Source organism: Ctenopharyngodon idella, chromosome 22 (assembly GCF_019924925.1).
Source record: "Ctenopharyngodon idella isolate HZGC_01 chromosome 22, HZGC01, whole genome shotgun sequence".
NCBI lineage: Eukaryota > Metazoa > Chordata > Actinopteri > Cypriniformes > Xenocyprididae > Ctenopharyngodon > Ctenopharyngodon idella.
Genome location: NC_067241.1, coordinates 4,047,872 through 4,063,784, shown reverse-complemented (window position 1 = coordinate 4,063,784; position 15,913 = coordinate 4,047,872). Strand labels below are relative to the sequence as shown.

At 41.9% G+C, this 15,913-nt stretch overlaps 1 protein-coding gene across 2 annotated transcripts in view; it reads right to left on the bottom strand.

The window, feature by feature from the left end:
- Positions 1-3,879: 3,879 nt before the first annotated feature.
- Positions 3,880-15,913, bottom strand: part of spo11 (SPO11 initiator of meiotic double stranded breaks) — a 29,957-nt gene continuing 17,923 nt past the window's right edge. For both annotated transcript variants that reach the window (XM_051879965.1, XM_051879966.1), the window contains exons 11-13: positions 15,497-15,573; positions 4,419-4,530; positions 3,880-4,242 (exon numbers count right to left, since the gene is read on the bottom strand). In XM_051879965.1, the coding sequence (XP_051735925.1) occupies positions 4,123-4,242; positions 4,419-4,530; positions 15,497-15,573 (309 nt within the window). In that variant the 3' untranslated portion in view covers positions 3,880-4,122. The remainder of the gene's footprint in view (positions 4,243-4,418; positions 4,531-15,496; positions 15,574-15,913) is intronic.

The following is a 15,913-nucleotide window of genomic DNA, read 5'->3' as shown; positions in this document are numbered from 1 at the left end:
AGACTTGGTTGTACAACAGTTTCACCCTTGACCTGAAAACTGGGCAAAACCCTATACGCACCAGGATGGCCGTTAAGAAAGCGTGACTCACCCTGTCAAAAGCCTTCTCCTGGTCTAGGCTCAGGATCGCTAGGGGAAACTGCAGCTGTTCTGCCTGCTTATGAGGTCCCTGACTAAAGCTAGGTTCATGGCACTTGATCTGCCTGGCACCCCTCAGGTCTGATCTGGTTGCACCACTACCCCAATTACCTTCTTGAGCCGTTCTGTTATCACCTTGGCCAATACCTTGTAATAGGTTGTCAGTAAGGTTATTGGTCTCCAGTTTGCTAGCTCATCTTTACTACCTTTCTTGTGTAAAAGCGCCACCAATCCTGTTCTCATGGTCAACGGCAATTCACCTTTCTCTATGCTCTCCTGATACACACTAACCAGCTCAGTCCCAATCCAAGGCAAAAACCGCCTTATAAAACTCTGATGGAAGGCCATTGCACCCAGGGGCCGTGCCTCTCTGAGTGCAGAAATTGTGCAGCTAACTTCCTTCAGTGTCAGGAGGCCTAAGCATCCAAGTACTTCCCTGCAGAAGAATCTAAGGGGCCCCTACTACTAAATAACTCTCAGTAAAAACCCTCAGCAACTCCTAGCATACCCTCTACAGATGTTACCAACCCATTGTCACCTTTCAAAACCTCTATGCAGCTATGCCGTTGCCGGCCTCGTACAGTGGAAAAGAAAAAAACTTTTTGGTTTTTCATCTAAAAGACACTTTTGTGCACCTGACCATAGCAGAAAAAATTTGGCTTCATTCCAATAAAAATCATTCATAACACCCTGAAGGTATCTGGCCCTAGCCCACCCATCAGTTGTTTTTCAGTGCACCCTCTGCCCACAGTAATTGTAACTCCTCTGACCACTTACTGATTTTAGCCCATCTGCATCTTGCCTTTTCTCTACCCCAGTTATGGCAGGAAAATGCCACTCTCTCTTTAAATCCTTCCCACCAAGCTACATGAGTCTCATACAAGACCCACAGGTTTTTCCATCCAGCTACCAGGTTAAAAAGTGTTACACAGAAGGCTCTTTATTTCAGAAAGGAGGTGTTAAACCTCCAGACCCCCTCCCTCTCTTCATGCCCCCTACATCCACCCTCGCCCCAACTAAACAATGGTCTGAACACTACATTGGCAGCTGTGTATAGTCACATACCCTCACGTGGACTGGTAAAAATAAATAATCTAGCCGAGAAGCCTCCTGCTTGCTGCTCCGGCAGGTATAAGTTGGCTCCCGACCTCCTGCTCCCCGGTAAGTGTCTCGGAGGGAAAACCCAGTCACAAGATGGGCTAGCGCTTTACCTGAAGCATTATAAAGAGACATGTTGAAATCCCCTCCCAAGACCAAAAATCTGTTAGTATACAGGACAGGTGCCAGGCTATCCAAAAACCCCTCCCTATCCCCCAACTTGCTTGGTGCATAAACATTAACAAAATGAAAGGCCAACCCCCTTCACCTAACATCAACCACCACTATCCTTCCAGGAATGATCACATTTGCAGACTCAATCACAAATTCCCAAGAAAAAAATAAAATACCCACCCCATCTGCCCTAACATTTCCCACCCCTCAACATGAAGGCCCCACTTTCCACCCTGCAGAAAAAAAACAGAAACATCATCTTTATCCTGCAAATGACATTCTTGTAGAAAACAAACATCAAAAGCTGACATCTTTAAAGAAAGATAAATTGCAGTCCTCCTTTGTAACATTTTAATGCCCCTTACATTTAATGTTGCCACCCTTAAAAAAAAACATATTTTCTCTTAACAAAAAATCTTACTCTCACCCCATCCAGGTTTCACATACTCCCCTTCCTCCCCAAGCCCTTCTTCCCCTTTCCCTTCCCTGTTGATACCTCAATCCATTCTCCCCCCTCCCGCTCTCCCCCCTCCCCAATTCCCCCATCCCCTGTATTCCTATCCAAAATAGATTTAACTTTTTCCAAAACAACTTCCCTCCCCTCCTTCCCATTTGCCCCTTCTCCTTCGTTGCCAGTAGGCCTTCGAAATCCGTCTGCAGATCCTGTCCTTTTTTAAAAAGGCTGGCATAAGTTTTCTGCCTGTTAGGACACGACCGTAACAAATGTTCCTTTCCCCCACAGAAGCTGCATCTCTTTGGTTCTGGACAGTCAGTGGCCACGTGCTCAGATGATCCACAAAAACAACATTGTTGGCCTGCACAATCCGCCTTAACGTGGCCTTGAGCACCGCACCGCCTGCAATACACTGTCCGCCCTGGATAATGGAGAAATCCTCTATTTGATCCGATGAAAAAGGATCCTGTTGGGTGAAAAAGGCCTCCAGGCGATGCTAGGTCTACTCGAAGTTTCACCAGGTACCTCCGTTTGCCCGTCCAGATTCCAAAGTGGTCTTTCAAGTGCTCACCTCCTTTCACTGTCTCACAGTATCTGGCCAGGAAAGTTAACACATCTCCATCCTCCACAAAAGGATTGTAGAGGTGGATTATCAAAAGCAAAAAGTCTTGAGCAAAGGCTGGAAAGAGCTGAAGGCCTTTCAAATGCTGATGGTCCTTCTTTTTCTCCTAAGCTTCAAAAAATGCAACACAATCTCTCAACTGAAAAAAGGTTAAATCCATAAATCCAGAAGATGAAAAATCTTGCAGACAAAAAACCAAAGATGCAGAAACTCCAAAAACTTCCCTTAACAGTTCAGTCACCACAAAGTCATGGCCGGCAATGGCGAGAACGCACACTTGATTTTAGCCAAAGAGCCGAGAAGCAATACTGTTGTGAAGCAGTGGGGGCAGAGCTGGCAAAGGCGATGCCCATCTGGGCCGCGGTGAGTTTGTACTTTGCCTCTAGGACCACTGCTGTCGATCAGATCGTTTGTTAAATATTGGAGATTATTTGAAACAACCTACTTTCGCGGACTGGTCCTAGGTTTTTCGATCAGGCCTCCAGTCAGATGCTACCCTATCCCTCTTTGCCATCCTCATGGCACCCCCTCAATGGTGACCCCCTCAAGCAAAGGAAGGGCGTGTCCCTTCCATTACTTGACTACGATTTCTGTGACCATGCCTTCAAGCCTGCAAACTGCAAAGCAGCTACACAAGCTGTGGTCTTTTAAGCCCGGGATATACTGCACGATTTTTGCAAATCTTTAAGATCATTACAAATCACACTGTGCGAGTCAAAAATCCATTTAATATGTAGTTGCCAGATAGGGAACTTATCAGATATTAAACTGATAAGAACAGATTTTTTTTTTTATTAAACCAATCCATTCTTTACAACAGTCTAAAAACATTACAACATAAAATACATTTCCTTTTAACATTTCCTTATGCACACAGATAAGTTGAAATGGTTAGAAGCGAAAAAACAGAAACAAAACAGAACAAAAAACACAAAAATGCATCAAAACATAAAATCCTCATCCCCTTTACCCCACACCCAGGGTGTACTCATTTACGCTGACCACTGTATATCATCCCGATGCCAGTCGTATGCACATCAGTCAAAGAGGGATCCTGTCTAGGACATACTGACATCTGCTGGTCAGAACCTTGTAACACAGGGCATATTCTGTGACAAAAGTTTGCATGATTTTGATAATTGAATGGATTATTTTGCATGTGATGGCTCACGTGATGAAAGAATGTGTAGAAGTTGTGAAGAGTTTGACAGTTTTACTGAGAATCAACTCATCAGTTTTTGTACAAACTGTAGACAATTGTACTTACTCTTTTGCCAAAACACATCCAATTTGCTTAAATCAACAAGAAATTCAAATATGAAGTGAACAAGAAACTAATTGTTCAGAGATCTGAACTTACTGTTGTGAGAGAAAAAAGTATGTGAAGAAAGGGAATGGTTTGTTTCGTTTATTTATTCCATTATATTCACAACCAAAGCAAACACGTGACAGTCCCGAGCAGCTTCAACGTAGCAGCTAAAATGATTTGTAGCATATTCAAGCTCATAACACATAGTCAACAGTGACGGTAATCCAACATAACTGCTCTTCTAACATTAAGTAAGAACACGCTGTAACATCTGCACAGTCTTCAGTCATGTACTTCATTTATATTCCAGTAGAGGGCAGCAGACGCTCATATCCAGCCTCCATAGTGCAGTTTATTTGGCAGGTAGACTCGAGTGAGGAAATGAGGGGCGATAGATGCCAGGGACTGGATCTCAGCTTTCTGCTTCAGTTTCTGCATCATTTCTACCTGGAAAAAAAAAAATCACACAAACACTTAGATTAGGCTACATAATTCACATTCTTGGTCCCTGCACACACCTGTCAAAACACATATGTCACAAAAACATCTTTGGCCATATCTTCTGATTCTTCGCATATTGCCTTTGCCATGTCTCAAATTCAAAGAAACATGGAATGAGGCACCTCTCTCTCCCATGCAGGGTGGCAGGTGATGTAGGTTCTGTTCCTCAAGCTGTTGATTTTTTTCTCATCTGCTTGAGAAAATGGAATAATAGTTTCCTTTGGCACTCTGTACCTGTGACAGACATTCACATATACAGACACCATAAAGCCTTGTGCATTCATAACAATGTACACACATAATCTCAGCAATTTACTCTTACATATAGTCACTGGACACTTTACTTAGTACTACTGTTAGCTGATGCAGATAGAGGCAAATAGAAAATCAAGTGAATATTATGTAGGTATATTCTTGGTTCAGTACAACAGCACATAATGATCAGCACAAAAATTACTTGGTCTTCCCTTGTGAAAAAGTACAAAAGAGCACTCATTACAGAAATAATATACTTTAAAAGAACATACTTAAGTGTGAACTGAATGTAGTGTTTTCACACTTAACTGCATGTTAACTGCAATGAAATGAAAATGCACTATAGTTTAAATTTATATTTGCAATTAGTTGAACTTTAGAGTACTTTTTGACCTACTTAAGTACATCTGTATATGTAATTATCATAATTACTTCTGTTGTCTTTGAAATACGGTTAAAGTGTACTGCTGAATGTACTGGCAAGCTTGTATGTCATGAATTTAAATATATTAATAATTGCACAGCTGTAATGAAGTTGCAATGTAGTACATTTAAAATTTTAAATGTAATATAACAGTTAAAATTATAATCAAGTACTTTACATGTGCTTTAGTATGTTAGTTGACACATCAAAATAAGTGTACTTCTTTAAAGCAAACTTTTAATCAGACATTATTACAAAGTGCACTTTTTAAAGTGTTAAGAAACTCTTTAAGTACACTTAAGTGGCCTTTTACTTAATTGATATTAACGGTAACTACCGTTTTATTTTTTAAATAAAATAAGATTCGGAGTACACTACAAGTAAATACACAATTATGTGTCCTTTTCTTTAAAAAAAAAAAAAAAAAAGTTTTTATAAAATTATAAAAATAAGCTCCACATTTCTGCTTTTAAAGAAAACAAGGGACAAGTCAAAATCATTTTTTGTGGTTATTTCTTTAAGCATTCAGACATGATCATGAAGTGTTGCAGTTGTTAAACAAAATGCCACAAATGGGAAGGCATGCGAGTTTGGAAGTACCACGTGCTGGTTCCTACAACTGAGAAACAGCTGATGTTCTGACATTTTCACATTTTAGCAGCACAAATAATAATAATAAAAAAATATATAAATAAATGGTAGCACTTTACAATAAGGTTCATTAGTTAAACATTAGTTAATGTATTAACTAACATGAAATAACCATGAACAATACATTTATTACTGTATTTACTAATCTTCGTTAACGTTAGTAAATGAAAATACAGTTGTTCGTTGTTTGTTCATGTTAGTTCACAATACATTAACTAGTGTTAACAAGATTTTAAAAATGTATTAGTAAATGTTGAAATTAACATTAACAAAGATTCATAAATGCTGTATAAGTGCAGTTCATTATTAGTTCATGTTAACTAATGTAGACAACTAATGTTAACTAATGAACCTTATTGTAAAGTGTTACCAAATAAATAAATAAATAAAGGCATTGTGCATATGAGCATCTCTGAATACATAAGACCAAGCCAGAATCAGTTATGTTCAGCTATCGTATTATGCTGTATCAGATTAAAACAAACATCGCAAAATACATCTGTGCTGTAAAATGTAAGCAAAAATCTTAATTTCATGTAGATTATAAGGATAGTGTGTTGTTCTACAAATCCTGCTTTTACAAACATGACATCAGTGCATTGCAAAGGCGTGCACTCATGCTCAGGATCTCAGTCCAGTAGTGTTTTTGGGATGAGGTGGAGCAGGAAGCTGGCAGCATGAATGTGCTGATGCTGTCGGAATCAGGACGAAAATACCTGAGGATGTTTCCAGCGCTTTTTTGAATGCATGTCATTCAGACGGGTGAATTCACTAAACAGCTGACCACTTTACATGCACTTTGTGCATTTCAATACTTTGTGCATTTCAATAACTACAATCCAGATCAGAATCCAGATTCAAAGTCAGTAGCTCTGTTTCCATCCACCTTTTTTATTTTCCAAATTTTGGTATATGGCATACATAAAAAAATGGATGGAAACGTGCATAAATTCTAAAAATGCACATAAAAAAACGTATGCGCTCTGCTTTTTTTCCCTCAGATAAGACATGCGCATAAATTAAGATGGAAGCACATTTACCACGCAACAAAAAACTCACGCGACTTTGCCTCAACAGAGGATGTGATTGGACAACTGGACTAACCACAGGAACAATTTAACCCCTCAACCGTCACCGTTCCGCTAGCAGGACGTTTGCCATTATAAACTTAACCCTTGTGCGTGTGTTGAAAACCCTATCACACTCGTGGTGTTCTTAGTCAAAAATGACCGGCCTTTTGTATTTATTTTTTTATCTGAGCTTATGTACCTCAGTTTTTGAGTGAAAAAGTGATTTTTGTGGATAATTTTGTCAATTTTACAAAAAAAAAAAAAAAAAAAAAAAAAAAAAAAAGCACTTTATCACACTAGTGTGCTTTAATGTTTAAACAAGAAATTTGGGTAACACTTTTTATAAAGACCATGCTTTATAGAAACTATTTTATATATGATCATTCATAAATCAGTGTATAATGGATTATGAGCATGCACATTGAAAAAGCAAATGCATGGCTTATAAGTAATTATAAAAATAACATAAATGGATCGATCCGTTCCAAAAAGAAATATAAAAACTCTTCCAATTGAAAGAAAACAAGTTGACAAAAAAGATTGAATCCAATATTTAGTGATAATGTAGCATAATGAGAGATTTATAAGCAATTTACAATGTAGAAAAAACCCCACAGGAAATTACAAAAATTATCAAAAAATATTTGGGAAGTTGTTAGACTCTGGGTGAGTAAAGTCAGTAAATTTTAGTCCAATGTGATAACATTAACTAGCATTTTTGGGTCAAAATGACCCATACACAACATGAGGGTTAAAACAATAATATCTTAGTCTAAACCTATAATATTGACAGACTATATATAATTTGAAAGCTTATAAATTGTAGTTTTCATATTTGTAGTTTTCTGATTTTCAAGACAAATGACAGAGTGGCATGTTCAGACATTTATTTTGAAATAGCAATGAAAGTGAAAATATCTTGTTCTTTTTGCATGTCTTCTATGTGTTTGTTAAAGGTTGAATTAAAACCAAATACTGCCATTCTGCCCACACTACTTCTGAGTAGGATGTCAGTTTCATAAACTGTATGGACATTATGGAAATAAATGGTTCAGTCACTCAAACCATAGGCTTTATGGAATGGAAGAGTCCTTATGTGGTCACTAATGGAGCCTGGATGGTATCTAGTGGAAAAGTTTGGTACTGTGCCCAAACAAAATCTTACTGAAAGCTAAATTTTTGAGATATCAACCTAAAATTTGAAACACAACTTGATTGGATTTTAGATTTTGGCCTTGATTTTCTTGCAGTTTTAGAGTAAAACAGATTTATAAAATATATAATTTATATAAATTATAAGAAATCATATTTTTACATTTTACTTAACTAAAATTTCAATAACTTTTTTTTTAATTTCACTTTAATAGTTTTTCTTTCACTTCTAAAATAATCTGCCAAGTGTCCCCTTTATTAGAAGACCAAACTTAAAGGGCACCTATTATGCAAAATCCACTTTTATATGGTGTTTGGACATAAATATGTGTTGGCAGTGTGAACACAATCACAATGATAAAAATCCACCCACTCCTTTTTTTTTAAAATCCCCATTAAAGCAGTCTCATTAGACAAGCCGTTTTGTTTCCTCATCAAACATTCCTCATGCCCCGCCCACGGCCACTGACTGACAGTCCTGCATTACCATAGTTTCCGCCCTCAGCGAGTTGTATGCTGTCCGCCTTTTTCTCCGTGCTCCAGTAGCTGTATAGTAAACAATGTCTCATCAGCAATCCCGGTGTTCTGTTTTTGGATGTATAGGTACAGTATGAGTGAACATAAGACTCTTCATCTTCTCCCAGCATCTGAGCCACTGAGGATGCAGTGGATTAGTTTTATTTTTGAAGGGAATGCGCGCCCATATACCTAAATTCGTTTATGTCTGTGCAAATCATTTTACACCAGACTGCTTTGTGAACGAGTGTCAATACATAGGAACAATTTTGATAAAACGTTACTACAGGATGGATCAGTACCAACTGTTTGTGATCCAGCTTACAGTCTTCAGAGCCATACTGGTTACGGCAGTAATGAAGGTTAGAGCACGCACTTTATTACAGTTCATTGGAGTTGATTTACGGATATAAAGCTTACCAGTTTATTAAGCACTCCCTGAAAAGGCATAAGGTCTGTATATATTTGTTTACTGTTAATTGTAACAAGTGTTTCTGTGTAGGCTAATTCGCTGTGTATGTTGATGGATGTTTATGGATTTTTTTTTATGGATAAATATGTTTTATTAAGCTCTTACAGTGATTTTCTGGAGTGAAAACGGACGCTTCATCTTTTGCGTGAAGTAAAAACTGATCAGTAAAGTTACAACTGTCACGAATGTGGTTCTCGCGCCTCCTCCTCCGCACCACCGGAGGGAGCCGTCACCTGAATATTGACTGGTTTACATTCGGACTACGTTTCCCATAGGCCCTCATTCCTGGGACTGATTGCGCACACACCTGCACCTCATTACACTCATGCTATTTAAGACACACACACACACACACCCTTTGCGAAGTCTTGATTTGCCCCGGTGATCACTACTGAGCGTTTTCTTGTGGATTATATTTCTGTTGCCGTTGGACTGTTTATTGGACTGTGTTTGTTTGCCGCCTGCCTCGACCATTGCCTGTGACTCTACTCTGTTTGTCTGCCGCCTGCCTCGACCATTGCCTGCCCCTGTTTATGTCTCTGCCTTTGCCCCTGTCTGCTTTGGTGTTTATCTTAATAAAGCTGCAAATGGATCCTCACTCTGCCGACCCGTCATTACAGAAGACTTCGCCAAACAGCGATCCAGCAGCGATCATGCAAATTTCCTCCGAGCTGTCTGCCCAAGCCAACCAGCTCGCGGTTCACCAACATCAATTGAATCGATTGACTTCCCTTACCGAGGAGCTGGTGAAAACTCTGCAGGGCCTTCGATTCAACACCACCGAGGCTGCCACGCCACCGCCTGCGGCCTCCGTCAGCCAAGCCTTCACTACCGCTCCCGCCGTGAATCCACGCCTCGCACTTCCGGAGAAGTTTGACGGCAACCCCGCTAAATGTAAGGGATTTCTTCTCCAATGTTCTCTATTTGTCAACCAGCAGCCATCTCTCTATCCCACTGAATCCAGTCGAATCTCCTTTGTGTGCTCCCTGTTGACCGGTCGAGCGCTGGATTGGGCCACGGCGGTGTGGCGAGAGGATGGTTCCGTGTTTCCCACCTTCTCGGCCTTCCTACGAAGCTTCAAGGAAGTGTTCGAACATCCTGAGGGAGGCAAGAGCGCTGGGGATCTACTGCTGTCGCTGAGTCAAGGTAAAACCACGGCCGCGGATTATGCCTTAAATTTCCGAACCCTCGCCGCACAGACAAACTGGGTGGAGGACACGCTGAAACTGCTGTTTCGAAAGGGGCTGTCTCTGGAACTGCAAGCCGAGCTCGCATGCCGCGACGAGGGAAGATCGCTCAACGAATTCATCGACCTGGCTATACACATTGACAATCTTCTCCGCTCTCGACGCCCTGTTCAGCTGTCCACTCAGACCACGCCTCCCTCGGAACCCATGCAGCTCGGATTCACTCCGCTTCGCCCAGAGGAACGCGAGAGGAGAAGACAACTTCATCTGTGCCTCTACTGCGGCCAAGCTGGTCACATCAAGATCAACTGCCCCATTCGACCCACTCCGTCTAACCCAAAAGCGGTGAGTTCTCCACCTCCCACCGCTTATTCCACTAACTGCCTCAAAATTCCCATACAAATAACTCTGAATGATCTACGCATAACCACGCACGCACTTCTGGACTCTGGTGCTGCGGGCAACTTCATGTCTGATACATTCATCAACGAACACAACATCACATTAACAGACTGTAACTCTCCATTGACAGTGGAGGCGCTAGATGGGAGACCCGTCGGTGGTGGAAGAGTGGCGCACATCACTGTCGAACTGACCCTACAGGTGGGAGCCCTTCACCACAAGCTCATCCAATTCTACGTCATCCACTCACCCAGCAACCCAGTCATCCTTGGTCTCCCGTGGCTCAGAACCCACAACCCGCTAATCTCCTGGAAGGAGGGCCAAATCGTACAGTGGGACGCCGCCTGTCACAATCGCTGTCTGAAACGGATCACTCCTTTACCTGTGCAGACCGTCACTGTTCACGAGTCCGACACCACTGAGCCCGACATACCTGCTGAGTATGCTGATCTAGCAATCGCGTTTAGCAAAAGCAGGTCCACCGAACTACCACCTCACCGCTCCAGTGACTGTGCCATAGATCTCCTACCCCGCTTCCTCCAGCCAGTGGCGCCACTCCTCCAACGCCGCCTTCATCGCCAAGAGCTCCCGATTGCCTACGTCGTAATTGCGCTCAGCCGCTGACAATTTCCTGGAGTAGAATGCACAAGGGAACATCTTCGCGGGATTACCTTGACGCTGTGAGAGTATGGCCCCAATGCCTGTGTTGGAGGCGTCGACCTCGACTATAAAGGGGAGTTCTGGGTTTGGGTGGCGCAGAATGGGTGCTGTGGTGAATCGTTCCTTGAGTTCTTGAAAGGCTTGCACCGCCTCGTGGGACCAGGAAAGGCGTGTGGATTGTCGTTTGGTCATGGACGTTAACGGAGCAGCGATGCCACTGAAGTTCCGTATGAACCGCCTGTAGAAGTTGGCGAACCCCAGAAACCGCTGTAGTTCCTTTAATGTGCGTGGTTGAGGCCACTCAAGCACCGCCCTCACCTTGTTGTCGTCCATCGCCACTCCCTCTTGACTGACGACGTATCCCAGGAATGAGGTGGAGGTGCGGTGGAATTCACTTTTTTCGGCTTTGGCATACAGTTGGTGTTGAATGAGCCGCTGCAGTATGGACCGGACATGTTGGACGTGTTCCTCGAGGGTCTTGGAATAGATGAGTATGTCGTCAATGTAGACGATGACCCAACGATTGAGCATGTCCCGGAAGACGTCATTGATGAAAGACTGAAAGACGGAGGGACTGTTGGCCAGCCCGAAGGGCATAACGAGGGTCTCATAGTGGCCGGTGGTGGTGGAGAAGGCCGTCTTCCATTCATCCCCCTCTCGGATGCGAATCAAATTGTACGCACACCGGAGATCCAGCTTGGTAAAGTACCTGGCCTGTCTCAACTGCTCCAGGGCTGCGGGGACCAATGGCAAAGGATAGCGGAACTTCACAGTGATATCATTCAGACCTCGATAGTCGATGCAGGGCCGAAGACTGCCGTCCTTTTTCTTAACGAAGAAGAAGCCGGATGCCGCCGGAGAGGTAGAAGGTCGAATAAATCCTTTGGCCAGCTCCTCCTCTATGAATGCTTTCATGGCGGCAGACTCAGGCTGTGACAGGGGAAATATTCTGCCCTTGGGGGGTGTCGTACCAGGTAGGAGATCTTGATGTGACCAGCTTGGCCGCAGTAGAGGCACAGATGAAGTTGTCTTCTCCTCTCGCGTTCCTCTGGGCGAAGCGGAGTGAATCCGAGCTGCAAAAACCTGCCACTGGCATCACGCCCTTCCAATGCGTTCTGGGTTTCCAGCCTCCACTCTTCCCCTGGTCCGGGGAACCATCCAACCTGCCCGCCGTAACCGAGTGGATGCAACGCAGCGAGGAGACCTGGGACCTGGCCCACCATCACCTCCAACGAGCTGTAAGACGACAGGAGCTACAGGCCAATCGACGTCGTCGTCCCAATCCCGATTACACCGTGGGGCAGTGGGTCTGGCTGTCGACCAGGGACCTGCGTCTAAGACTTCCATGCAAGAAGCTCAGTCCCAGGTTTGTAGGGCCTTTTCAAATTATTAAGCAAATCACTCCTGTGTCATTTCGTTTGAAGCTACCTGCTAATTACCGTGTTTCTCCCACTTTCCATGTGTCGTTGCTGAAACCCTCTGGTGGTCCGAGAGGAGAGGCGGAGGGAGCCGAGGCCCGCAACCCCCCACCCTTGACGATCGAAGGCGAGGAGGCCTATCAGGTTCGAGAACTGCTCGATTCCAGGCGCCGGGGTAGGAGACTACAGTACCTAGTCGACTGGGAGGGGTACGGCCCGGAGGAGCGATCCTGGGTCAATTCGGATGATATCCTGGACCCGTCACTCATAGTGGAATTTCATCGGACGCATCCGGAGAGACCGGCCCCTCGACCACGCGGTAGACCCCGGCGCCCGCTTCCTCGCGTCTGGAGCCGCTCGCAGGGTGGGGGCTCTGTCACGAATGTGGCTCTCGCGCCTCCTCCTCCGCACCACCGGAGGGAGCCGTCACCTGAATATTGACTGGTTTACATTCGGACTACGTTTCCCATAGGCCCTCATTCCTGGGACTGATTGCGCACACACCTGCACCTCATTACATTCATGCTATTTAAGACACACACACACACACACCCTTTGCGAAGTCTTGATTTGCCCCAGTGATCACTACTGAGCGTTTTCTTGTGGATTATATTTCTGTTGCCGTTGGACTGTTTATTGGACTGTGTTTGTTTGCCGCCTGCCTCGACCATTGCCTGTGACTCTACTCTGTTTGTCTGCCGCCTGCCTCGACCATTGCCTGCCCCTGTTTATGTCTCTGCCTTTGCCCCTGTCTGCTTTGGTGTTTATCTTAATAAAGCTGCAAATGGATCCTCACTCTGCCGACCCGTCATTACACAACAGACTTGTACTATAATGCATATTATTATAATGCAAGATGACAACATAAGATCAAATATTCTCTGCCCTCTTATGCCGGTATCAGCAGCGCATTTAAAAGGACACACACTAAAACAGCACTTTTTTGCTCACCTCCCAAAAATGGCAATTGTAACATGCTAAAATATTTTCTGTGGGGTATTTTCAGCTAAAACTTCACATACACACTCTGGGGACATTAGAGACTTATTTTAAATCTTGTGAAACGGGGCATAATATGTGCCCTTTAAGTCTGTGCTCAAAATTATTCAAGATTTAAAACAATTTATGTTGGGATCTGTTCCCTAAAAATGGGAGTGACAGTTAAGAGGTTAATTGCACAGTGTCTCAAATGTTGTTTAAGTAATTATGGAATGCCAGTGCCAAAGTCTGACATCAGAATGATTTGGTATAATGATATGGCATCTGCCTCCAAACTCAAGATAACGTGACAGCGTTTACTGCGTTTCGTCTGCATGCTCTGATGTGCAAGTAATTTATGATGTAGGAAAAAAGAGCCAGTGGCTTTCCCAATTGCAGCAACTTCCATTTTATTACACATACTTTGTGACAATTTCCCAGGAAGTGAAGATTTTGTTCTCTTGAACATGTAAATGCTACTTAATTCCAATTTTAAAGTTAAATTCGCAGCTTTATGGAAACATAGCTATAGTCATTCTATTTGATGCAAACACTGCACTTTATACGAAAAATAGGTTTATTATATAGATTCAGGTCAGTTCTACTTTCTTGCCAAAATTAAGGTTACGCTGACTTGTTTGTGTACATTTTCTATGAATCGATGATACACGATATTGGGTTCACGAGAATGAGACAAGATGATATTTTATCACTTTTTAAGAAATCTTCAATGACAAAATATGTGACTGAAAGTCACAAAATGCAAAACATTGCATTCTGAAATTAATTTAGGGCTGTCACTAACGATTATTTTGGCAACTGAATAATCGGGTAATTTTTTTTGTGATAAAAATAGACCTAAGTGAACAATAGCCTTTAAAATGATTTAAAATGCATATATAGTAACAATGAGGCAATAATAATTGGTTCAAATAAAGTATCAAAAGCAAGTGATCATTTGGTTTTATTAAACAACATTGTTAAAATACATGTAATAACGTAATATACTATAAACAATAATCAATGCGCATTATAACAAATGCCTGCAGAGGGCGCTAACCGTCTGGTGATTGTTGTTGTTACAATTTATAGAATGATCAAATTTTTGTTTAATACTGGCCAAACAACATCTAATTCAAATGTCCACTTAATCTTTAATATTTGGCCACTTCTTTATGATAGAAATGCTACAGCCACTGTCATTTCTTAAACAAGAACATATGGACATCAAAACATGCAAACTCAGAGTGAGGATTTAAACTTTTGTTTTGACATTGCGATGAACAGCAAATCACTCCGAAACCCGCAGCGCATATATTTATTTAATTGAATTTAATTAATATACAAATTTAATTGAACAACATAATTCAAGCACTGTAAAAGGTTTTGCCACAAACTCAACTCCTTCATGCTGATATCACGAGACGAGCTTTTCACCTCGACGAGAAATACTGTCACGTTTTAATATCATGTGGCACAAAGTCTTAACTGGGTCTATATCCAGACATGCAGTATAATCAAGTGCACTTTTGGCATTTGAAAAAGCAATTCAGTTTTCTGGGGTGATGTTGTGTAAAGTATGCCAGATCATGGTGATCTGCTGCATTTTCTATAAGCTACCACTCAGAACTGGGCTAAAAGATGGGAAATTGCCAAATTTTTGTAGTGTGGTATTAATTACCATACTAAAGGACAATAGAAACATAAGCGATACTAGATAGTGTGCCTTGTAAAGTGGCCATTGTTTAACATATCATGTACATGGTGCCAACAAGGGAATTTAACTTTTTTTTTTTCTTCTGTAGTTTACTCTATTTTCCTAAAAAGAGGTTCTGATTTCTTAAGTCCATGACAGTTGACACATCCACTTAAAAATAGCTTTCAAGAGGAAGGAAATAAAAAACAGCAACAGCAACAAAAACCAAAACAAAAAAAACCCCAGAAAACGGAAACCAGAGCAAGCACAGCCTCAATCACAAACCACAGAGCACAGTAATGAGTTGACTTTCCCAAACCTCTGGATGTCTGAAGGCAGGAGGCCCAACCACAGCACACTGGGGACAGTCAGACTGTGAGCCTCGAAGGCCATTGACTGCGGACAAATGACAGTTAGAGTTCCTAAAGCTGGACGGCCAACAGACATTAAACAAGCCAACATGATTTACTAAGTATATGTTTGAGTATATGAAATGTTGGATGCTTTGAAACGCATGCAAAAATTATTTACTAAATCAGAATTTTTGTCTTTTTCAATATCAAATTTAATCAAATTTAATAATAAAAATGTAACTGAGAAGCAAAACTGTTTAAGATGAGTATTGTTTTCAGTGACATTTTGAATTAAGGTTTTGTTTTTTGATGTTTTGAAAAAACAAATCTCAAAAGATTTGTAAGAAAAACTTCAAAAATCAAAAGTGACAGTAATTAAAGAC